Below are 25,740 nucleotides of genomic sequence, written 5' to 3'. Positions count from 1 at the left end.
GAAGGAATCGTCAAAGAGCGCAAGACATGCTCTCGGATCAGGTTCATGCTGCAGGACGTCCTCGAGTTGAGACTGGTGAGTGTTTGGTTCAGAGGCTTGTCAAAGCTTTTTTTTCTTTTTAATCTTCAAGCTGTTTGTGAATTGGTCAAATTCAGAAAAAAAAATTCTGAAGATATTTCAGAATACGCTTTGGTTATTTGAACTGAAACTGCAGAATCTCGCACAACTTCCATCTCACCGATTCACATTCACAAAGACCCATTTGTGTTTCCTCAGAATAACTGGGTCCCCCGGAGAGCCGCCCAGGGCCCCAAAACCATCCAGCAGGTCCACATGGAGGTTGAGCAGGAACATATTGAGGAGCAGAGGAAAGTGCTTCAGCTCTTGTCCAAAGAAACCAGGAGACAGACAGGTGCGGACAAAATCCTCTTTCAGGCTGGATTTGGGGGAAAGACACTGAATACATGCAATGTGGTTGGACCTCTGATGCCTGAGTGAAACTGATGAAAAACCGTATCAAGTTTGACCTTTAAAAAGTGTCCCTGGGTTCCCTCATAGACCCTCGCTGCCAGAAAGAGCAGGACAACCAGACGGAAGAGGTCTCCAACACTGTGACACACAGAGCCTTCAACATCAGCAAGATGCTAAAGACCTGCAGGCTGGATGTTGTGGGTGACGTGGAGCTCCAGCTGCGCCCGCTGGCTGACATCCCATGGGAGCAAGGCTGCAGTGGATGGGCCAGGACCAGCGACCTCGGTAAGACCATCTCCTCAGCTTCAATACATGGGAATTCCAACAGGGCAGAAACCCGCCCAACCTTTGGTTGAAGAACTGTAAAATACTTGAGCTTTAAAAAGTCAATTTCTCACTGTGTGGTGGTTCGTTCCAGGTTCCCTCTTAGAGCTTCCTCTTCCCCAATCGGCGAATGTGACTGAATGGATGCCGGAAGCCAGAAATCAACCGAAGAAAAAAGCTTGTCAATAAAAGCTCTAAACTTATTATCGTGATTTCTTATTTTGATGAGTGGAGATGTGGGTTGAAGGGGACTTTCTTCTTCTCTCTGGTTTTAACGTGCGACATCAGTGCCTGAATATGTAAGAGGGTATTTATGGTTTGAACACGAAGTCACGAAAATCCTCTGAAGAACCGACGATCCCAAAAAACAATATTTCGTGTGAAATGACTGCAGGAGTTTGTATGCACGTTATGGCTTGAGGTGCACGTTGGGCCTGAAAGCTGCCAGGAGACCGGCTGCAGTGAGGAGAACAGGATTTATAGTAATTCGTGGGTCACAGCAGTGGTTTTAGTCCAAACGGGGGTCATGCAGCAGACGTCCAACACTGGAGCAGCACAAGGAAGGAACAAAACAAGACTCGGCACCATGAGGTCCAAAAGAACCACAAAGGTTTCCTTTCCTTTCCAAAAAGCTGCGCTGGCCAAGCAAAGCACCACTTTGATAAAAAGACGATCTGGCGACGAGCGAAGAACGATCCAGGGGCTTTATGGAGGAGGTGATGATGATGATGATGATGAAGCTCTCAGGGGTGCAGCTCAGCTGCAGTGCGAGGCATGTTGGCCCCGCCCACCACACACACACACACACACACACACACACACACACACACACACACACACACACACACACACACACACACACACACACACACACACACACACACGCACACACACACAAGGGGAGGTGGAACACAAACCGTGACAATGCATGTCGTTCCTTTGCTTGTGATTCAGTTGATCAACTTCAACAGGATAATCATGAGGTGCGTATTTCTCATGAGGCACAAATTATTCTACTATTTCCTCACAGAGATTCAAAATGTGCCTGTAAGGCAGGGGCGTCAAACTGATTTCAAACTGATCTGACCTCTGGAGGCCCAACAAGTCAAACATCAAATGTTAAACTGCAGATCTGGACAAATGCAAAGTCTTTCCTTCTTTTGATCCTTTTGTAACTGCAAGAATTTGCCAGTCTATTCTGAAATTTACATATTAAAGGAAATCAGATATTATTATATTTGCAAAAAAAAAACACACACAGAAAAACCCCAGTCACCTGTATCTGGATATCATATTTGTATTCAGGATTAAAACAATTTGTCATCATCTGGAATTTTTGGGGGGTTTACGTGTCTAAAGTATCATTTCACACAAGTTGGACTCGTTTTATTGTGAAAGGCGTTGCGTTATGTGACCTCCACAGACGCATTAATTAATTCTGATCAAGGGCGGTTTTGAATGTCATTTTTGACAATCTAGTGTTTTGAGATCAGCCTCTGTCAGTTTTCATATTTATACTTTAAAATAAATCACATGGCGGCCGGATTAGATCCTCTGGCGGGCCGGTTCTGGCCCCCGGGCCGCATGTTGGACACCCCTGCTGTAAGGCCTCCAAAACTAGCAAAACGTACAGAATGACACTAAATGTCTCACGTCTAAAATGTTAATGCAGACGACTGTAAGATGAAACTTAAAAAAAATGGAGACTGGAGAGTAAATCCTTCTAAAGGTGAGCATAAAAGAAACACCTGTCATGAAAACATGCATTTGTTAGTTTTTGGTGGATTTTTGTGTATAAGTCCTTCTAAACGGGTATTGAAAATGTATGTATAGTATAAGAATACTGCCCGTATCATACACATAAGAGGATTGGAATAAAGAATAAATTCTAATAATAAAATCCTAAGACTAGATCCACCACCTCCAGTACCATTATGGAATTGAAGCTTCTTATTTTCAAATTAAATTTTTGGTGTAATTTCTTTGCATCATGTTGAATTGTACCGTATCGCACCAAATCGCATTGTGGAGATGCGTCGTGTAGCAACGCGCCGTGTAGCAACGCGTCGTGTAGCAAAGCGCCGTGTAGTGACGCACCGTCTGTCGGGCTGGACGTGAAAAGTCATTTTAATGTTTCACACGTGTGGGAATGGCGCGCAGAGCGGAGAGGCGATCAATTATGCATGAAGTGCTTGACGAGGATTCAGGAGGGTTTGTCTCTTTTGTCAAGTGTTCTCACATTAGTGACGTCGTCCGAAGTGAAGGTCATTCGGCTTGCATACCTTCACTTCAGGTTTGGATTACAGCCGCGTCTGCTCTTTAGATTAGGATTAAGTTCACGTGTGAGTAACCAACCACCGTAAGATCATTTCAGGTCAAGATTTTGGCCTTGCTCACACAACAACATTTACAATGGCACACAGAGCCACTGGAATCACAATTTTTGGAAAACGGTGGAGCTGACCTAAATCGGAATTATGCTTCCCTCAGCAGATCGCTCAGCTTCCATGTCACTTCCTGGTCTTTTGTTTCCTCCTGTGATGTTTCAAACTGCTTCCCACTCCCTTCATGCGGCGCCTGATTCTCTGATTGATGCGGCCGGCTGGCAGCCTTCCCAGGCAAATGTCAGCCGACATGAATATCGGCTTCTGTGTTCTGTTTCTCTTGTCAGTTGATGTTTACAAGGAATCACTTTAAAATGTTAATGTGCAGTTTAAAAAAAAAAAAATGTAATGTGAACATTGTCCTTTTCAGGCACGGCTAACAGATTGAAATTGATGACAAACAGTTCTGCATTCTGAGTTTATGGCTAAAAAAGCTACAAGATAAATGCTTTTGAGGAAAGCAATGATTAAACGAGAAAGCAAAAAAAAAAATTAAGAAAGAAAGCAAAAAGAAAGCATTGACTGATCATCTAGTGTATGATCACCTGTCAAATGTTTAACCTCTTGAACTAATGTAGTATTGTGGTCTTAGGAAACCAAAAAAAAATGTCCACATATGTGGACATCTCGTCCTCGAGGGCGAAGTCGTCTTTTTGTGCCAAAACAGAAGTATCTCATCAACACATAGAATCCTCTAGATCTCCAAAGGTGTAAATTGGTTCCCGGTACCAAGATGTTTGGAGAGGATCCCTCCACATGCATCAGTGAGCCTTTGCAGCGATGACCCCCCTGCTTTTCGCTCTCGGACTCACCATGACGCCACATCTCGCTACTCTCAATGTGCTCACCCGGACTTATGAATCAGCTAAAGGAAGTAATGATTTAGGAGTGGACGACGGAAAGGTCCGCCTGTGCAGGCAAAGATTAAGCTTGTTATTTTTGAATCGAACGAGACTCACAATATGCCGGCCGCACGGCGCATGGATGACACAGTTCCCACTGTGCACGATGACACATCATCCACTTAGCCGGCAGAGCCGTTTCTGCCTGACAACACCGGCTGATCTGTATCAGTTGGAAGAAGATCTGGAGAGCGTCCTGATAGGTGGGACAGACCCGGGTGTGACTCATCTCAGCCCACATTTGGATGATACTCAAAAAAAAAAAATCCAATAAATATTTGAAATCGCAATATATTAGTGATTAAATCCATATGTGATCTGCTGTTCGTCGAGTCTTGGTGAATTTATCATTTAGTATTGACCTTGAAGGGATGTTTGCAGAATCCACGTAAAATTCTTTGCTTCATTAAAATCATAATTCTTGCAAAATTGTAAAATAAGAACTCGATCGATTCAAACTGGCCAATTAGTCTCTTTTAACAACTCGACTTCATGATTGTTGTGAAGCTGAGGAACTGGGTCAGGCTAGTTATCCCGGCTGCCTTACAGCCCAGTGCTTTCAGATGAGTCACTGACTCATGGAGAGTTTGCGTATTAGGCAGTATTTTGCATTTTGTTAGGATGCTACAAACTCATTTTTAACCCTGTGATTCCAAATATATAATTTTCTCCACATAGTCAATCTAATGCAACCCACATGCACTTCTTTCTACAATTTAATTAGAATTATGAATGATACAAAATCCAATGAGTAACTTTCTTTAAATGCCTTTAAGCATTTAAACAGCTTGTCAGATTTGGAAAAACATGTTAAGCTGTTTTTGTTATATTTTTAATCTTAGACAATAGACATCTGTCTTTTAAAATTCTAACAGAGTGCAGGGAGCTCCCAGGCTCAGCAGTATATCTTATAAAGTTGAATGAAAACTTAAACAAATAAATAGTTCCCTGAAGTTTTCGACAGTAAAATAAAGTTTTCCAAAAAAAAATTAAATATAGCTGAAATGTTATTTTATACTTCACTTATCCTTGTATGACGTTCAAAGAAAAGCCAAAAATGCAGCGTCAGCAGCACCAGACTGTAATTTGAAAGAAAGAAAGAAAGAAAGAAAAGAGCTTTGACATTTTATGAAGTAAATAAAAGAAAATTAAATACAATTTTAAATAAATATTTTATAACTATTCAACTGTATAACTATTTTTAAGTTTTAAGTCGATTTTGCCTAAGAATTGCTCCCCATGATATACTTTGCAGTGGAAAAAATGTGGAAGTCGACATTAACTCAAGTGAAGGACTTGGATGTGAGCAACACGTTAAACCTTCAATCACTATTTGTGAGTTTATTGGATGTTTTTGTTCTGAAGTTCTGAAGAGGGGAGGGTTTTCTTCCTCCCGGCTCCTCCTCCACAACCTTTGTTTCCTCCTTCGCAGCCTGGCAATTTGCAATCAGGGGGGATATAAGGGAAGGCAGCGGAGAGGGGGAAACGCTAGGACAAGGACAGGTAATTGCTTGCGCTTGATTTGTCCATCTTTTTCTTTTAACTTTGAAGGAACGATCCCTCGTTTTTCTCTGGCCCAAATAGATGAATTCTTTTGTTTTAGTTTGTTATTTTAATTTCAGTTGGAAGTCACCGGCAAATCCTGATTCTGTCGTCATGAGAATAAAGCTTTTCTTCTTTGGTTAGTTTGAGGGAAGTGCAGGATGCGACGGCCACACCGTGGTTAGCCCTGCGCTTACCTCTTTTTGCTTGATACTTTTTAGGGATTAGCTTTTCTTTGTTACTTTTCCTCCTAAAGGTGGGAAAACCAACGTGCTGAAATAAAAAGTACCCCAAGACATGTCATTTGTTTAATTTTGTGAGGCCGTAATAGAAGTATAGAAAGATTCAATATGAAAATGAGAGTTTAATGACAGTAGATTTCATGGGACTTGGAGCGGATAGGATGAATGAACCGATCTAAAACAATCCATTTTCTAAACTTTCTGCTTTCCAAGCAGTGCTCATTATTCTGAACTAAGGAGAGATGTGGGATCATAATTAAGTCTATCTGCATGGTTGTGATGTGGCGTGAGATTCAGTGCCACCCCAAGTCTGAGTGGACTGAACTTTGACTCTATCAGAACACAAAAAATCCAAACCACCTTCAGACGGGAGCGAACACAGCGCTTTGTTTCTCGACGTTCATGATACACATAGCGTTTCAAAGAGCAGCCTCTGCCCGGGGCCACAGAGCATCTACAGCCGGCTGCTTCCTTTCAGATACCAGACCCAGCTGGAAAAACACACGGCTGGAGAAACAGGAAGCGGCAACTAATATTTCCCAGCCCGCAAGCATAAAGCGAAATTCCACCTATTGACAGGCCCGGCTGCATGGTGCGAAAAGAACCGATTTAGAATCGAATTGTTGAAAAGGGGATTCAAATGCATTGTTTTGTCAAACTGCCGCTCCATCCCCACGGTGTTTACTGAGGATGAGACGAGCCGTAACCGCAAACAACCTTGTGGACAGAAGCAACGAGCTGACATAGCTGCGTCGGGCTCCACATTTCCTTCTCCAACCGGAGGGTTTTCTGGTTTTGCAAGTCAAACGCCGCTTCGCTTCCAGGTCGTCCACATTTGCATCGAGACAACATTCAAAGTTCCTCACAAAATATAACTTGACCATCTTTGGCTGGTTTTACTCATGCAATCCCAAGGAGGTAAAGAGGGCTAAAGGCATCTTTTTTTTTTTTTTTTTACGGTACATTTATACAAGCTGATTAATCGTAACACACTCAGCTTGCTTTTGCTGCTTTTAAGTCACATTCTACTTCGGACTGGTTTCTACAGAGCTGATGACCATTTGCTTACATCATCAATTTGTCAGCAAACTAGAAGAAATTGCTTTTTAGGACCAAAATAAGTCAGTAAATTTCAGATTTTTTTTTTTTTTTTTTTACATTTTCTGAATTACCTTTATGATCTAAGGTAAAATTGCCCCTCAGGAATTATCTAGTCATGTGTGTACATTTCAACAATTTATTTGGCAAAATGCATTGAACATTGGTTGAGAACCTGATACTCCTTGTTTTCATTGGAGTGTTTTTCTGCTGTACATTTATTTATTTGAAAATGTTTTCAGACATATTGCTTCAGACAAGCAATATGAGTTGAAACCGCTACGAAAGTTTCAAGTCGATTTGGAAGTAACTTTGGCAAGTTATAATCACACTTTTTGAGACAGAGAGAGGCTTGGCGAGCTGTTTCTTGTCTTTCTATAATAGAAATATCCAACTGCAACCGTTCTTTTTATAGATCAAGTAGGAGTTTACGATTAAACAAGATATATGTATATATTTAATCAAAAACATTGAAAGTGAAATGTTTTTCTGTTTTCGTTTCAGAAAAAGTTTTACGTTACGATAACATCATTTTGAAAACGATGTCTGTTTACACAGAAACAACAGACTCTACGCGGCTTTCCTGTCGAGGCCACTAGGGGGTGCTGTTTTGTGTCATACAGCCAACTTGGTATGCATGCAGATAACAGTGCACTCTAAACATCAAAGCTCCTTTAAACTGTCTATCTTTGTCGTTTTGGCTATCAGCATCCGAGTCACTTCACCCTCAAAGGCAAAGCCATTCCTCATTGAATAGAAAACACTGGATGAAACAAAAAGTTTGAGAGACGTTTACACTGAAGCAGCGTCGTTCCACGTGTCGGAGGAACATAGGCGGATTCGTGACGGTTGAAAGGGTCACGCTGACGAAAGTGAGGAGTTCCTACCTGTTGTAGATTGATCAACACATCTATGTCAGGGACATGACCTCCTGTAGCCATGAGGCCCGGCGAGCAGCCACTGGGTTAACTGGTGGATCTTTGAGGAGGGACGCAGCGAGAATGCAATGAAAGAATGGAGCTGCTGTGAGGAGGAGGGGGGGTGATATGTCCAGACAAGCCCTTCCAAGTGGTGTTTCAAGCAGGAGGTCAGTTGTGGCTGTGAGGTCGGTGCTGATGGGAGAGGGGTGGGGTTGGGTGACGGGGAGCAGAAGAGGGAAGGAGGGCAAAGCAGCAGGAACCTGGAGGAGGAGGACGGGGATCAGCCCTTCTCTTTCACGGCCGGGGATCCAGGAAGCCTTCGGGGTGGCATAACCTGCACGAGACACAAAGGTTGTGGTCACATGGGTCATATAGAGCTAGCGCCGCTCATCATCACGTCTGATACATGGCCATCTACACACAAAGACTGAAACTCACATCGAAGTGCTGAAATTAGAAAAGAGGATGTAAATACGAAGCAAATAAATTCCAAAGCATTTGTTTATGTGCGTGATGAAGCGCCTGGAACAATAAAATTTAGTTTGAGGTCAATTAAACCACGTCAGTGACTATTATTAATATTTGTGAATTTGGTCATGGAAATATTTTTCAGCATTATCATGCTAACACTTCGTCCCAGGTAGCAGAGTCTTGTAATATGTAACATATGTAATGTTTGTGGCAACAAATGCTAGTGCAGCTGTTGGGTCTTTTATAAGGCTAATAAGATGACTGTGGTGTCCATGCAGGTAAACAAACAGCAGAAGGCACCTTGGGGCCTCTTAATTACCCCGACAACGCCAAAATAGATCTCGCCGATTATACTGGTTTTAACGAGAAGGAGAACAGGTGCCTCTCGTCCATGTGAGCATGTCGAGGAGTGCCGGTGTGTAATCGCTGAGCAGTGCCCGAGGGATACTACACTATTCGTGCTGACAGTTCCTCTACCAGAATTCAGCCGGAGTCAGTTTTAGTTGTTGATGTACTCTGATATATTGTCATTTAAATTTCACTGAACATCCCCCGCAATACTCTTTCTTTGACAAAGTCTGTCTTTTTATTGGGGCTGAATCAGTCAAATGTTGTTCATATTTTCCACTGGAGCTGCCACAAACGCATCTTTCATATCCCAGAAACCCATAGGGCAGGTTTCCAACGATGACGTTGATCAGCAAAACATAAGATCACAACCTCATCCACAAACGTTTACCCCCGCAGGCAATTTAGAGTCCCAGATTTAACTAAAAAGTACACCCTCCAGCCACTTTAAATGCACCAGTTCAATCCATCACAGACGTGAGCCACATAAGCCGCTGAAGTTCAAACTGAGCTGGTTGTTGATGACGGGTTGAGTATTTGACAAACAGCTGATCCACAACTCAACCAATCTCCAGGGTTTACAGAAAATGGTGAGAAACAGAGAAAGTATCCAGTGAGGAGCAGTTCTCTGGGGACGAAATGCGGTCCGGCAGTTCAAGAGGATAGGAAAGTAATTCAAATCTCTGATTGCACATCATGTTGTACCTCGAAGCTGATGGTCCATAGCAGCAAGGCTCAGAGAGCCGAGAGACGGCAATAGAGAGCGAACCATCCGTTTCCATATTCACCAAAAGTAATGAGTGAAGCAGATCCCTCCTATTACGAGTGTGTCCCAAACACTGCAGCTCTCAAGAGAAATAGAAGAGGAAATACCAGAATGTGTCATGACGGTCATCCTGCGCTGGTGTGCACACAGAATGCGTTTGTACAAAACAGACATTTCAGTAATTCAGGTGATTAAATGACTTGTGGTTAGAAGAAACCCATCAGAGCAGAGCATACAGGCGGCTAAACGGAAAGTATCCAATTGAGTTGAGTTAATATTAAGGGAATAATAGCAGTTGAAGTATTCCTGGGAAACGATGGAGCAGAGCAAATCCCGGGTGACCTCCCCAGTCTGGCACTGCTGTTTACCCCCCCCCCCCCCCCCCAACAATAATAGATTGTACATCTGCCCCGGCTGGATTCAGCTGACTCATTCGCTCCCCGTGAGACATTTACATCTGGCTCATGGCTCCCATTATGCACAAGGCTGCGCGCAAGAGGATGCCGTTGAGAAGCACCGCGGTTTGGTGAGGTTGTCACTTGGACACTTAACCAATTATCGTGCACAATGTGGCTTTAGAGCGCCGTGCGGAGTCTCCAGGGACGAGCGGCAGTCTGGCATTCACAGTCAACGCTGTCAGGAGGATTTTTTTTTGTTTTGTTTTAACAATGGAGCCATTTCAGGCCATTTTTGTTCCGTTTTATCTCACGTCAACTGGCTGAGGAGCATGATGGCTCACTTTGCTGCAATAGCCTGTGAAAGTACATGTGCCTTGGTGTATTGATTAACCCTTTAAAGACAAGGCACTGCCAAAAAACAGCCAAAAGCAATGCACCAATCATGTGAACAAATTGTGATAAAAAAAAAAATTTTTTAAGCAAATTAAACAGCAGAACCTGTAAAAACATGTCATTTTTACATATTCCAACTCCAAATAAGCAAATTAACAAATACTAAAATCAACACAGGCTCATTTCATCATCCAACTTTCTGCTCTGCCACATTTGCCTCAGGCACGCAAACAAAACAACAGGACAATATAAGTAGGGCTGCAATATATATCACAAATTCAGTGTGATCGCGATATAAACATGGGCCATATACGTAAAATAATTTGTATTTAATGCAAATCATATTGTTTTCACTATGTGGAACATATGATAATATTTAAGTCAAACCAAAGGCGTTTTTGGAACAAAGAACTGTATTTCCAATGCATGCCGCCACCTCCATTAGTAGTAAACTTGCTGCAGGCCCCTCAAAAATGCACACTCTTACCTTCCACTGCGTCTAAACCACCGGAGTGTTGCCTTTATAAGCCCCCAGTGGAGTGTACAGTCACCTTGGCCAAAGCTGACCCAGATCCTGGCCAGCCCACCGGCCCCACAGTCCATCGCTCCACTAATATCAAGTGTCCGACCCCCTTTAACAGCGGCTGTGTAATCAGAGAGCTCCGAGTGGCTCGCCCTTTTGAATGTGTGAAGGGGACGCTGACACGCTCATGTGACAAGATGTTAACGGTGGTGACCTGGAGGAGGGGCCGCAAATACCGTGAAGGAATGCCAACGGCCACGAAAACAGGTAAACAAAACCTCTGATGACTGGAGGGTGGACAATACAAAGGATGAGGGCGACCTCGGACAGTGCCCTCTACACTTTACAATAATCAACCGCGTGCTGCACGACAGAAACAAGATACTGCCCTGAGTGTTTTCCGCTACGAGACAAACCATTCAACCTTAAATATCAAGTACCAGGAGACATTAAAGTGACGATGGCCGAGTATTAAATAATAGACAGAAATAGTACCCCAACGTTGACGAATCAAAATTTGTAACTGTGACCTCATTCAGGGTTGATATTCTGTTTACGGATGAGCGTTTCATTTGCACAAATTATTCTGAGAAGTATAACACTTAACCTTGGCACGTGACTTCTTAAATACCGTCATTCATGGTGCCTTATGCATGACGGACGATTAAATTATTTTCTGCTTTGAACATGTCAACAGTAGTAGTATATATAAAAAAAAACACATAAATTTCAAGAGCTTTGCATTCAATATGTCAAATATAGATCCGTTCCAAGGTGGAGTTCTCAACGCAGCAGGATGATTCACCAGAACAGTTGCTTTAAGGATTAATCGGTGAACTCTACTACATCCAGAGGTTTAATGTTGTGCATTCTTCTCCAAAACAGCTTTGAGCTATTGAGCCACACAACCTCTTGAGGTGTCCTGTAGTGTGAGGCACCACTTAGTTTGTTTATTTAAACCTTAAGGTGAACACAAGGTTTAAAACTTTCTAAGTTAGTAATGAGTTAAAAACAGGTATTTTTTTTTTATCATTTCAGGTGGTAAAGCAGGTTGTGATCACAATCTCTCTGTATCAAATGCTCTTTAAGTGGGACCTTCAAGCACCCTGCATGGGAGCCCGTCATCAGTGAGTGTGTATAGAAATGGGCTAATATGCTCAAAACTGCTGTAAATGCAGTTTAAAAACCAAAAAATTTAATAAATTTCAATTAAACAATAAAATTATATCATAGCCAATTAGGCTGCACGATATATATCGCAAATTATTTCAAAACTGAACTGCAATAAATCATGCTTCCATGCACTATGCAGTCCTGCCCAGCAAGTCACGATGGAGCGTGGCCATAAAGTGTGCCGACAACAAATCGTATGTCACCATTGCTTCATACCTGGTGGAGGCGGGCCTGAAGAAGTCAGACGCACAAAAATCGCAGAATAATAACCAAAAATAAATAAATGATTGAAGTCAACAATCGTATCACAATACCCATTGCATAAAGCTTTAAAAACTTGTTCCCCAATATCGCTTTATGGCAAAACTACTGTACATGTATACATGTGTTCAAGATAAAATGTGATCTTTACAGCCCAACTCGGAAAGAAAACGAACGCGAATCTAAACGTCGACTCCGACAGTAATGTTTTGAGAGCGTTGCACTTTTTAATAGCTTCTGGGTTTCTGACTGTCTGATGAGTCTCCGGGCGCGACGCATAAACCCGAAGCACTTAAAGCAACAGCTCAATGCCCGGCGTGTCACAGAAGAGACACGAGCACGTCGGTGTTGTTCTTTCTCAGCAGCCCGGTGTTTGTTGCACAGCGTTTAATAAAGGTAACAGCAGTGGGTCATCCCGTCTCATGCTTTGGTGCAGCACTTTTACAAATTAGGCAACAGATGCCAAACTCCGATTCGTGCCGTGTGGCCTTCCCAAGGCTGCAAGAGATTCAATAAACGGAATCTGAAAGCAGTGAATCATAATCTGTATGATATTTAGAAGTGTAGCTATTGATTTTTCAGCTTTACTGGCGAGCCAGTACTGATATATATCTGCTGTTTGAAAAGCGATTCCTCAATCCCTCCAGGATCTGAAAATGCTCTTTGGTTTTTGATGTGGTCAGCAAATTTGATTTTGTTGGCATTTAGTTTTTTTCCACATGAACTATATGTACTTTATAAATGTGATGTATAAATATAAAACGACTTTGAGTTAATAATAAGCACACAAGAGAATACAAAAACAGCCCAGTTTTGTACTTCATATCTCTGCAATTAGCTTAAAGATTGCAGCATCAGATTCTCTGAAGTTTTTTTAAGTGCTGTTTTTGATCAAACTCAACTAGAAACAAATTCTTTGACATTAACGATGACCTGATTCTTTCGATGCATGTCACTTTTTGATGACGTCCCTTTGGTACTGCTTTTTTTCCCACCCATCCTGAGCCAAGAGGAGAGTTTTGTGGCGATGCATCATCTCAGGAAGGACGCTGTGTTCCACTAAAATGTTGCGCTGTTTCCAAGAACTGTTCCTCTCCATTACGTGCAAAATGACAGAAAACTGTTTTGGACTTTTCATGCATTTTTGTCAGCAGATTTCTTCACACTAAAAAAAACAACAAATTGCATGATAATACAATGACGTTTGGTGCATGACCACTTGCTGAATTCTTAACCCAGGGGTAGCCAATCTTTATGACTCAAAAAGTCGTTTTTGTGAATTTCCACCAGATCAAATTTACATGGACCAGCAAAAAAAATCATTAAAATGGGGCAAACACAGCTTCTAAAGTTTCATATGCACAGTAGTTTTGAAACATGTACATAAACTGCATTTTGTGTTGCATTGATCAGGTCTTATTTCAGGTTGGTGAACATTTAAATACATTTTCAGCTATTTTTGTACCTGATTTTTGTTGTTTCATCCTTCTTTTCCAGCATTTTAAAGACAATTTTGACATTTTAGAATGCTACTAAAAGAATAGAATAGGAATATTTTATTAATCCCATTTAATCATTGCTCCACACAGAATAATAACATATCGAATGAAACAGGATAAAAATGTACTTTAAATATTAATATGTACAAGGCCTAATACAGTCAGAATAAAAATGATTTTAGTTATTGTGCCTTTTTAAAATCCTTTTCTACACAAGAGATAACACTCATTTTGAAAATGATAGATAAGATAAAATTGATCATTTTCTGAAAGCTTCATGGAGCCACTACAAAAGGGCTCAAGAGCCACAGGCTGCAGACCCCTGGTCAAACACTATAGCCAGATGGTTATTCTTTATTTGATTCATGTACAACTCTCCAGTAAACCTCCTACATGCTTTGTTATTGTTAGACTGAGTTTTAAATAGACCTGCACACATGCAACACTGCGTGACATGAATCATCAACACAATGCAGCACCAGGTTTGACCTGAAGACGTCAACCTTCTTGCCGGGCTGGACTTGACGACACCTGTGACAAAAATCTGCACAGAACATGAACATGCATCCTTTTTCTCCCCACGTCAGACCAGATCAAGCCACTCCAGACACAACAGTCGGCCATTTCTTGGGATAAAGATCTATATTTAGAGACCAGTGATGCCTCTCAGTTCAACAAAGACTTTTAATTTCATCGTTTGGATGCTATACGTGAAAAGCGCCAACAGTGGAAATTATTTAAAGAGCAAAGAGCAATCAGCTAGTCTTTGTGTCATCCAACAGAATACAACTTAACACGACAAAATCTTGTTCGCACATATCGCTCGTTTGATTCTTTATCGTCTCTTCACTGTTGTACAAATTCACAAGCATGTTTTTTTTCACTGAGACGTTTGTCAGTTAGCCTTTAAAAAGAAAACATTCACTTCAAAAAATATCAGCGGAAGATTAAAATACTAGAAATATATAGACTTGTTTCGACTAATATATATATATAAGTGTAACATTGTTGCATTTTGTAACATTGTTGAGTATCTGCGCCTGAAATGATCAAGAAATTGACACACTATTCCCTGCCAGCAGGTGGCAGTAGGTAGCGCATGAGCACTCACCCTGTTAATTTAAGACAATAAAAAAGTGCAGGAGCAGGCATGCCAGCTGCCAAGAATGCAGTGAGGAGAAATCAATGGATAAATGTTTCGTAAGAGAAAATTCAGACTATATTTTTCAGATTGTTGCTATCAGTAAAATAGCATTCCTCCATTGTTTTTTCTCTTTATTGAACAATTTTCTTTATAACTAAATCTGCAAAATATGATCTAACATGCTGTATGAAGTTACAATATGTAATTTTGTAACTTTTTTGATAGGTAGTGTGCCGCAAGATATTCGGATTTTATTAAAGCCTCTCACTGTAAAAGTGCCGTCTAAAATAACGAGTGAATCCAAGCTGAGGGAAAGGTTTTTGTCGCGAAATGTGCTTTGAATTTTCCATGTGGCGCCCCTCCCATCAGAACAATATCTGAACAATATTTATCATCCCAGAGAGAAATGTGAAACAATCATCAGTATGAATATGCACAATAGTGTGCTGTGTAAATCACCGGCTGAGGAACATTTGTGAAAACCATTGCCTGTGAACACTGTCCATAAATCATCCAAAACAAAGTGAAACGCCAGCAAATCTGGTTAAAAAAAAAAAAATCTAATAAAAAAAATCTAACTCAACCTTGTTGAAGTAACTGAATGTTAGTATTCAAGTACAGCTACTGTGATCATCCTTAAATTGTCCTCAATTAGAAGTAAACGTTCTCAAGGGAAAGTAGAGCATTCTACATTTACTGACGCTGCAGTCACGGTAAAGATTATTACGATAACGATGAAGTTCACCCACAAACCTTTAAAGAGTCCAAATCTGCCGACAGGAGAACACGAGACTTCGGACGCGACAAACTACAAGACGAATCCAGTGGTGTCGAACATCGCTAAAAGGTCAATCTATTTAACTGTGCCTGCGTGGGAAGAAATTGCTGAAATGGCTCCACTTATGGAGCAAAAAGGCCAATTATGTTCATGTAAGTTCTGAGTCCAGAACACCGGGGTGTCAAACATAAGGCCCGGGGGCCAAAACTGGCCCACAAGGGGCTCTAACCCGGCCACACCGACCCACCAGGCAAATTGTAATAACTTCAAAGAAAACATTGTTTTGTTTTCTTTTATCACATTCAGCAAACTATCATTGAAAAATATTGTAAAAACCCCCCATAATGCAACAGGAGGCGTCTTTTGAACATTTTCACTGTATTCGGCACCAAAATGTGCCATTAAATTTGACTTTATGTTGAGATTGCATTTTCCGTCGTAATTGGCTTAGGTTTTGTGAACGTATAGACATTTTGATCATGTATATTCAGCGCCACAACAAATATAAACTTTAATATTTAAATTTAAAGGTTATTATGATGCTTTTTCAACGGTCCAATCCATTCCGAGATGAAACTGGGCGGAATGTGGCACATGAAAGAAAACTGCGTTCGACACCACAGCCTTGATGTATCATTTGTCTCGCAATGGACGAGTTTACATGGCGTGATGTGGTTTACAGATGGAATAAACTCAGTCGTGGAAGTTTTAAATTACAATTAATCACTTTACTAAACAGTAACAAGTAAAAGTACAGCCTTTTTAATTGGACTGTGTTCACAGACAATGGTTTTGTCAAGTTTTGAAGGACAGTATCATCAGTTTTTGGCCTTATTGTCTTTAAGAATATATATTTGTGTACAAACTGTTCTTTTTTTGTTGTTGTTTGAGCCATTTTCTACATTATATGTTTCATAAACTGTAAATATGTCACTCTCGAACTGTTCACACGCAATAGTTTTGTAAACGTCTTATGCTGTGATTCTGATGGCGACGGATTATATGGCTCTTCTGCAAACACTGAAGTTTACATCATCTTTGGAAAGAGACTTTTGGAAAAGCAGCACAGGTTTCATAAACCATAAAACTGTTTGGATCAAACTATGCTCAGTGACAATGGGTTCACGGTTACTAATAAATAGATGTAGAAGATTTTGAGATTTATTTGTTTACTTTTTACAGAGCAGAGAAAATATTCTGTTCAGCTTGTGTTCATAGACAATGTTTTACACAAGCATTTCAGAGCACATATAAAATAAACTAATAGTTTATGTTTGCTTCCAAAAGCATAATTTCCAATTTTCTAAGAAAAAATACGCAAGGCAGACTTTGACAATCTGTAAAGCTATTTTGAGCAATGTTCACAGACGATGGTTTAAAGCACAGAATACAAAGCAAATTAATAGTTTTGACAGTTTCAAAAGGATTCTTTGGGGCTTTATGCAAACACTACTTCACTTGTGATAAGTAGAAATGAAGCAGGGTAGTTTTTATTGGGTATGAACGTCCACTCCTCTCCTCCTCCTGCTCCTTTTCCTCACAACAATCGATACCTGCACTCAATTCTGACCATCTTTATTTATAAAACACGCAGGCTGAATGGTGTCGTGTTTCCTCTGCTCCTTGTAGCGAGCAGAAAGCTCCCGGAGAGGATAAATAAGAAAAAGAAAGAAAAAAAATCCACCTTAAATCATAATTTCGGGAGAAGGAGGCGCGTGCTGAGTCATTGTTACTACACAAGACCTCAGCAGCCTCCATCCAGCTCCTGCTTGCACTTCTAAGTTTCCACACTAATGCCAAATTTGCAGACGACTTTGTTTTTGTTTGCTGCACGGGAGAAAAAAAAGGAAAAAAAAGACATCGTTAGGTGGTTAGGACCGGAGCGCGAGCCGCAAACCTCCGATGATCCGCTCCACCTGCACACGCGATGAGGAAGAAGAAGGCGTCTCTTCTTCTTCTGTGTATCAAAACGCAGCCCTCTGCAGCCTGCGTTTTACAACGTTGCACATGGTCAGGGGTGAGAATCTGCAGCATTACACAACCTCTTTGTTGCATAGCGGAGTTTAAAAAAAAAAAAAAAAAAAAAACCCAGGCGGGCAGGCGTCGGTTCGTGCGTAAACTGCCCACTCAGAAGTGGAAGCGCAGCGCGCGTCCGCATCTCTGCTTACCTGAGATTTCTGAGAGCGATCCAAGCCTTGGGAGATGAAACGGGGGGAGGAAAGGAAGAGAAGGAAGAAAAAAAAACAGCTGGAAGGGGAAATGGGGTGAGAGAAGCTAGGAAGAGGAAGAGGAGGAGGAGGTGGAGGAGAGCTGGTCCATTATTCTGGAAGACAACGCGCCACGCAGCCTGCTGGATCTGCCAAGGATGCTCGGCGCGACCACGTGACCGCGTGGAGGACAAACCTGCCTGTCTCAAGTCACTGCCGATGGATGTGTGTGTGTGTGTGTGTGTGTGTGTGTGTGTGTGTGTGTGTGTGTGTGTGTGTGTGTGTGTGTGTGTGTGTGTGTGTGTGTGCGCGCGCGTGTGTTTCTGTTAAGAGATCTGACCTCAGCACGCACCCGCGTTTCGCAAAAACGCATGGGGAAAAAAATGCCATATTTACAGATTAGATTACTTGACATGGCATTAGATTATATTTTGATTCATCGCATGGCAGTGAAATGCAGCGACTGTCCACTAGGTGATACAAACATACAAACAAAACGTCAAATTAGGCAATAAATATCAAAACAGGAACAATACAGAAGAAATACAAATAGGTCAAATACAATCACATACAAGAGGCAAACAAAATCGACACGTCCATGGAATGCACAGTGAAAAATGTCTCTGCTGTGGGAGAGTGAGACATATAGTATATATAGTCCAAATCGGTAGTGTCCAGACATGTCTTAAAAATGAGCGTCAGCATTTAGTATTGGAAATATATATTGTCCTGTTAGTCATTAACTGGGTTAAATGCACTTGTACTTTACTTACGGTCCCCATTTGGGGGGGGAAAACAAAAAAAAATCATGATTACTATCAAGTGATAACTGACGCTCCAGATTCAATCATGGACAAATCCACGTTGACGTCACTAGGCTGTGAGGCAATCCTAGACATCAGCATGTCATTGTTTTTGGCGTTAGAATCTGCAGCATGTTTGATCCCACTGACTCGCGACCATTGCTTCAAACACACACACACATACACAAATCCAGTGTAAATTTAGAAGTGTGTGTGTTCAAGTAAACATGTGTGAAAGCAAGGAGATGAATAATCAAGCATGTTTAGTCCCTCCCTCATTTGCAGGTTCACTACATTGATGAAGCTCGGCAGAATTGATATTGACGCTGCACTCCAAGAGTCATCGTGCACGCAGGAGATGTTCTCTTCATTCACTTCTAACAAACTGATTCGACCTGAATGTGTCTTTATGTTGTATATTTAGCTCCACACAGGTTGCATTTTCCAGCTTGGCTCCATGGCCCAGTGCCTTGAGTTCCTTTAACTGATTCACTGGCATCCACACTCTATAAAATCCCCTTGCAAGTCATTTGAGGTTGAAATTATTTGAAGTAATAATAATAATAATAATAATTTAAAAAATTCATGTTCGGTGCATGTGATGTGTTACCTCAGGGCAACTATAACTTCCATGAGTTATGTGGATATTAACTGCATATGGCTTAAAGCTGAACCATCACATATTGTAGATGGATGGATGCTAATTTGCTCATCAGTCATGAATATATTCACATACATAAAATTCATTGTTTCATAAAGCTTGAATCATACGAAGTAATTTCTCTGTTGCTCCTCGGCATTAAATACTTTTTCACCCTCCATGAATTTCAATGAGACAAACGTTTGTGGGATGAGCAGCAGAATTGAGTATGTGTAATGTGTTTTCATACGTAGCTGTTCAGATTCATTGACTCCTTGATGTGGACTCTGAGCAGTGAAGTCCTGCCTCAGGTTCATGTTGGGACAGGCACTTTATTTTTCAGACTTGCTAATGAGCTGCGGGTCAATGCCAATTAGGGAGGATGCAGAGTGTTTTCATATATCTAAAGGGTGTAACCATCTCCAACAACAGGCCTATTAATTGACGAGGCTCCCGCTGAAGTTAATCAGGAGACAAAAATAGATTATTCCTCAGATTTAAATACTTCTAAAGCCGGCAGTTTCCTTAAAAAAAAAGAAAACGACCTCTTCCTCTGAAGCCGAGAGGAGATCCAAGACACTCGCCTCTCCCGCTGCTTCATCCACTTATTCACAATTTCACTTCTCTGCAAACTGCAGCACATGGCTGGTGCCAGTTCTGACAGGACACCCTGCCAACGTCCGCAGAGTGTGAGCTCAGCTCGCTGGAGGAGACTCTTGACTTTTTCAGATTTGCCCTCAGAAGAGCTTCTGTGAAGAAATCTCAGCAATAACAGAGTAAAGTAAATTGTTTCTTTGTGGGATGTTTGAGAATTTCAGGTAAAACTGCTTGAAGTCACCTCGATGTGTTGGATCCTGGTTGTGGAGGTCAAAAACAGGGATGCAGGCCTGTGTCGACTCAACATTTTGAAGAGCATATGTTGCCCTCTCGTGGCCAACACACGCGGAGAAATCCTATTTCTACAGCACGGGTCTCAATCTAATGTAAACTTGATTCAAAACTGACTCGTTATATATTTTAAAAAGAAAAAAAATTATAATGTTATTGCTAGATTAAAGGGGGAAAAAATATGTTTTTTCCTTGTCAATAATGTTCTATGATCTTTAGTTAATCGACCCAGCATTTACAAAGAAAAAAATAAATAAATGTGGCCATACTGTTTGTTTCACTGAGGTCAAATCAAGGAGAATGGATGTTTATCTCATAGCTGAAATTTGACCACGTGATTACAGTTGTTTTCCATCAAGGATTCATTGTATTACCTAAAAGGGCCTAAAAGGACCAGAACGAGCTGAGGAAGCTCCTGGGTACCAAGATCAAAATCTGGAAAGAGCTCAGAGGCAAAACTCCCCCAGAGTTAAATTAGAGTTTTGAGTTCTTCCTAAAGTTTTGATCTGAGAATCGGGATTCTTTGCTTTCTTTCAGAAAAGTCGAGTCGTTCTGTTGCACGCTCCAAGAAGAGTCTGGAAAAAAAAAAAATCCCCAGGAGGCTCTGAAAGACTCCTCGCCGTCTCGTCATCTAGAATAAATAACTTGTATTTCACCTTCTGGAAGTTGAAGCAGACGAAAATTATGTCAGTGCTGAAGTCGAAACAGTATGATATAGTATTTAAGCAGGAAACACATGTATCTGGGTTAGTGTCAGAGAAATTATGCAGTGATTGGGTCAAGCCAGGGTCAAAGTGGGGGAGTTATAATCCTATTTAATAGAAAAATGCAGTTTAAATGCGTTAAGGTATCAAAGGATACAGAAGGCAGGGTAATTATAATTTTGGCAGAAACACAGTCTCAGCTGGTTACATTAGTTAATATTTATGCTCCAACTGGGGATAAGCCAGATTTCTTTGTATCAAATTGTAATTGGAGGGGATTTTAACTTGGTGGTGGATTGAATTCTGGACCGAAGTAACTTAGACAGACAGTCAAGATTATGTTTGAGAGTTTGAGGTAAATTGACATGTGGATAAGCCTAAATCCAACCAACAGAGATTGCACACTCTTTTCCAGTAAAACCTTCTCTAGTATAGATTTCTTTCTGATTTCCAAACCCCTTTGGAAGTCAGTTATTACATGCTCAGTTGGAAGTATTGTAATATTAGACCATGCCCAGTAGTGCTGGATTTGCTTCCTGTTATTGAGAGGATTTGAATGCAAAAACGAAGGTTCAATTCTTCTTCACTGCAAGAAAGTGAATTCAGGGAAACACTGAAGAGTCTCATCAACTTTTATAGTGTCGTAAATGTTACTACTGCGCCATCTGCAGGAGCAGCTTGGGAGGCTAAGAGTAAGAGGGTTCGTCATACAAAATGCTTCATATAAGAAAAAAAAAAAGTATTATGAAGCAGATGGAACTTGAAAGTAAAATTAAGAAATTGGAAACTGAGAACTCTACGAATCAGCGCTTTGCACTCAGTAAACACACACACGCACACACCCAGTGCTGTTATTCAGGGTCCTGTTTGAGCTGTAGCCGGGTGCGACCTGCAGAAGGCGCTATCTTCCTTTTAAACTTATTTTGTCCCACTGCACGATAGTTACCAAGTGTGTGTGTGTGTGAGAGAGAGCATCATTTTTGAACCAGTTTTAGTGGAATTCTTTGCATTCACATAGTTTTGGTTTGAAGGGACAACAATCTTTTATATTTTCAATTTAAATCCACCGTGTGAGTCACAGGAGGGATGAAGATACTCTTACTTTGCATCCTTGAATCTGAAAAGTGTAATCCAACCTTAAAAACAAGCCAAGTCTCAGGTATATAGATTCTTTTCCAGTGTCACTCACCATCAAAACAACAATCAACAGCTTTACTTTATCCTCAGGAAAGTCCCATTTCAGTCTAATGCAGTGTTTTCTCCTGGGTTTTCAGGAAAACTCATAATTTTGATTGATTAAAAAAAAAAAAAAGGGATACGTTGGCATGTGCAACATGAACCATTATACTTTTTCATTACAAGTGATGATGTTTTGGTGATATTGTAATAATGTTCATGGATGCAAGACAGCGGAAGTTGGATCAGCATGAAGTCACATGAGCGCCAGAGTTAAAACACATCTCTGACTTGCGTTGAAAGAAAAACCCTTCACTTCATGTGTTTTATCTATCAAACCCCGGGAAGAAGCAGTACTCCAGATGTAGTGTTTTGGATTATTTTACCCATCTGCATGTGTGTTAAAATAACTGCAATATATGGTAATCCCTAACCTTTATGTAATGGGGCTACAACTTGATGACGCCGCAAAATTATTTAAATATGGTGAAAGATTAAAAGAGCGGTCATGGTTTTTCTTTGTTTCTGTATCTATGGTATCTGGAGGATAAAAGTCCTTTTTGTTGTGAATCTCACAGCTTTTAATTGTTGCTGGGTTGGTTTTTTTTTTTTTTTTTTAATGTCTGCCCCTACCGGACCGATGGTTTGAATCCCTGCCCACAATCTGTCGGTCCTGTCCTTTTCTCTCTTTCTCTTCTCTAAACCATAGGTTCTGCAACCTTCATGAGCAAAAGAGACATTTCTGTTAATTTCCACCAAATAAAATTAACTTAGAGCCACAAAACATGTTTCACATAACTTAAAAGGTTTCATTCGTAGTTTTGATAAATGCGCAAAACGTATGAATCTTGAATTCTAATTTAGGATTGGGAGCGTTTCATTTCATTTTCAGCTGTTTTTGGACCTGAGTTTAGCAGATACGCTCTTTGTTTTTAGCATTTCTGGGGGAATATTTTGACATTTGCACTTTTTTAATAATTCTGGATCTCTTTTGAGCAGGTGTGCATGTTCTGTCCTCATTTCAAGCTTCTTTTTTTTTTTTTAAATCTTTTAGCAGTTCTCGTCATTTTGGGGGTTTGTTTGTTTTGAGACTGTTTTAGCATTTTCCCTCATTTATGGTGATTTCAACTCTTTCTCCTTCCCATTTTCAGTTTTTTTTTTATTTTTTGTTCATGTGGAATTGTTGGTTTTTCTCTGTAAAAGTGACTTGAAATTACTCTTTTCTTTGGAGCTATGGAAAGAAAGTTTAATTGAATTAATGAGAAAACTACTACCTAATATGACTTGACGTTTCATTAATTGACTTCTACTCGGATGATGTAACTTTTATGGGGTTTTTTTTCCACTTAATTACAGTCAAAAACAGTTACAATTCCCTGAGAGTGTAGCTCAAATTACATCCTTGTGAGGTTTTTATAAAACACTTTACAAGCATCTCTCAAACAAGAACAGATGAAAATCTTTTCAAGATTTATTTTCCATGACAAAAAAAAAAACAATTTTCACTGCAGAAAGTCAGCTCCTCTTCGTCTCCTCTTCCTCTTCGGGATGTTTGCAGATAGTGAAGCCTTGCGAAATGTTTGTAATAAATATGCTTTGAACTGAACGATGGAGAAATACAAGTCAATTAATGCAAACCCCTAAAAGGACCTGGCTGTACCTGAATTAATGTGACAAGAACTTGGGGGGGATTAACAAGCATTTTGTTTAATTTGTTGCATAGCAAGAAATACAAAGCAAAAACAGGGACTCACAGCCGTCTTATTCTATTGAAAAAGAAAAAGAAAATTCAAGAGCATATAAGTCCAGGATACTGCAAAAATGGGGGGAACTGACATGCATAAAAAATGAGAATAATCTTCGCTTTTTTTTTTTTTTTTTTTACTGTACCATACTGAAATCGAAGACTTATTACAAATCACCACACAGCACGCACATGACGCCTCATTCGCCTCTCCATCGTGGACAGAAAGATCTTTATTGTAACCCCCCCCCCCCTCAAACAAATAAAAAAACCCGCAACCCGTACCGCAGCCCGGGAGAAGTGCACAAGGATCACACTACTTTACAAAAACAGCACCTGCTAACAGAAAAGAGAAGATTTACATGTAGTGTCATGGCTTGTGTCTCGGTTTCGGTGACGAGGTAGCTAACACTGAGTGACCGACAGTCTCTGACGCGTGGCGAGGGTTCGAGGTCGGTACAGAGCCGCTGGGTCATCGGGTCATCACAAACTTGTCTGGAGGAAGAAGAAGAAGAAGAAGAAGAAGAAGAAAAAAAAAAAAAGCTCGTACCAGCTGACGTATCAGCGGCTGTTTGCCTCAATAGCACCACCATTATGAATTAAAGTACATAATAATAATCAAAAAAAGAATAGACAAATCTGTAAGAATGAGTTGCAATGGGACATTTGACTTCACGGAATTATTCTGAGCGTATTAACAGCAGTTCTACGCAACATTTTAAAGCTTCTTTAATATCATTTGGCAATGTTTCGCTGAGTAAGTGTGGGATCTTAAAGTCAAACATACACAATAAGACAAAGGAATGATTCAGATTTTAACCAAATGGTGTTGTTTTTTTTAACCTCTTTATGTAAATTCCAAACATTCATACTAACTTACAAATCTTTGAACTGGGTTGAAAGGCACAATAAATATCTTGCCACAGGGCCACAATAGTCCTCAGTACTCGTATGTACAGTGTGGCTGAGTGGGTCAGCTGGCAGTTCAATAGTCTCCTCGGTGCCCCCCCCTCCCCCCTCCCCCATCCCGATGTCGACTCTACAAGAAGCACACGGGTCCGATGTCAATGCCGAACTCCTGATCCGGGCCACCAATGTCCACAGGGGCCAAATCCACAATGGGAAGTCTGGCAGTTTTCTGTGTCCTGTACTCAAACACTGTCTTCCCCCACTGGCCATTTGCTTGCTGTGAAAAAGAAACAACCAGAGTCAGTCACAAGTTTATTTTTTAATACCAATGTTTAAATTTTTACTTTGCAGTTGGTCTTCATTGTGGCACAGGGAATACATGGTGACAATGACAATATTTTCACGAAACCAAATAATTAGTATGGAAAATAACTACAATTTCGATGTGAAGCCAAGGGGTCATATTGTGTAAAATTCACTTTGTAATAGTTTTACAACAGTAATGATCGTCCGCATAAGCGACGCCCCAGAAGTGAAGAAAGTGTGTCTTCTCACTCTCTGGCTTGTTTCAACTTTTAAAAAGTGTGTTGCTCCAACCAGCCAATCAGAAATCAAACCCAATATACTGTCAATGGGGGTTTAGCCAATCCCAATCAAGGTAGGCCCTCTCTTTGACTCCTCCCACAATTAGGCAGCTCTGCTCTGGAACATGGCACCACAAGAGGAAGTACTTCCTCCTCCTCTCAAGATGTGTGGGCGGAGCCAGTCCAGCTCATACAGACACAGCAGATTCTGAATGTCGCTTATATGATCCAGTATCTAAATGGATGACTATCAAGGAGAAGCAATAAACTTTGAATACAAATTTTTTTGGACCAATGAGGCTCATTTGGAAGGGTTGAAAAACGATATAATATGACCCCTTTAATGAAATTTTCTGGTGCAAAATACAGTGAAATGTCTTGGAAAAGGTGTCTTCTCCTATAGTTGTTGCATTTTGGGTGTTTTTTACAAAGTCACCCTGACAGCATG

The 25,740-nt window shown here is 40.8% G+C and overlaps 2 protein-coding genes across 2 annotated transcripts in view; both read right to left on the bottom strand.

The window, feature by feature from the left end:
* slc4a3 (solute carrier family 4 member 3) overlaps window positions 1–10,780 on the bottom strand; it is a 60,301-nt gene extending 49,521 nt beyond the window's left edge. The window contains exons 1-2 of the mRNA XM_080498270.1: window positions 10,747–10,780; window positions 7,851–8,217 (exon numbers count right to left, since the gene is read on the bottom strand). Coding sequence (XP_080354396.1) covers window positions 7,851–7,904 — 54 coding nt within the window. The 5' untranslated portion in view covers window positions 7,905–8,217; window positions 10,747–10,780. The remainder of the gene's footprint in view (window positions 1–7,850; window positions 8,218–10,746) is intronic.
* Window positions 10,781–23,741: 12,961 nt separating this feature from the next.
* LOC308131185 (uncharacterized protein) overlaps window positions 23,742–25,740 on the bottom strand; it is a 40,608-nt gene continuing 38,609 nt past the window's right edge. The window contains exon 54 of the mRNA XM_080497812.1: window positions 23,742–24,985. Coding sequence (XP_080353938.1) covers window positions 24,839–24,985 — 147 coding nt within the window. The 3' untranslated portion in view covers window positions 23,742–24,838. The remainder of the gene's footprint in view (window positions 24,986–25,740) is intronic.

Source organism: Blennius ocellaris (genome assembly GCF_963422515.1).
Source record: "Blennius ocellaris genome assembly, chromosome: 6".
Taxonomy (NCBI): Eukaryota; Metazoa; Chordata; class Actinopteri; order Blenniiformes; family Blenniidae; genus Blennius; species Blennius ocellaris.
Note: the sequence above shows the minus strand (reverse complement) of the source record. Positions and strands in the feature narration are given on the sequence as shown.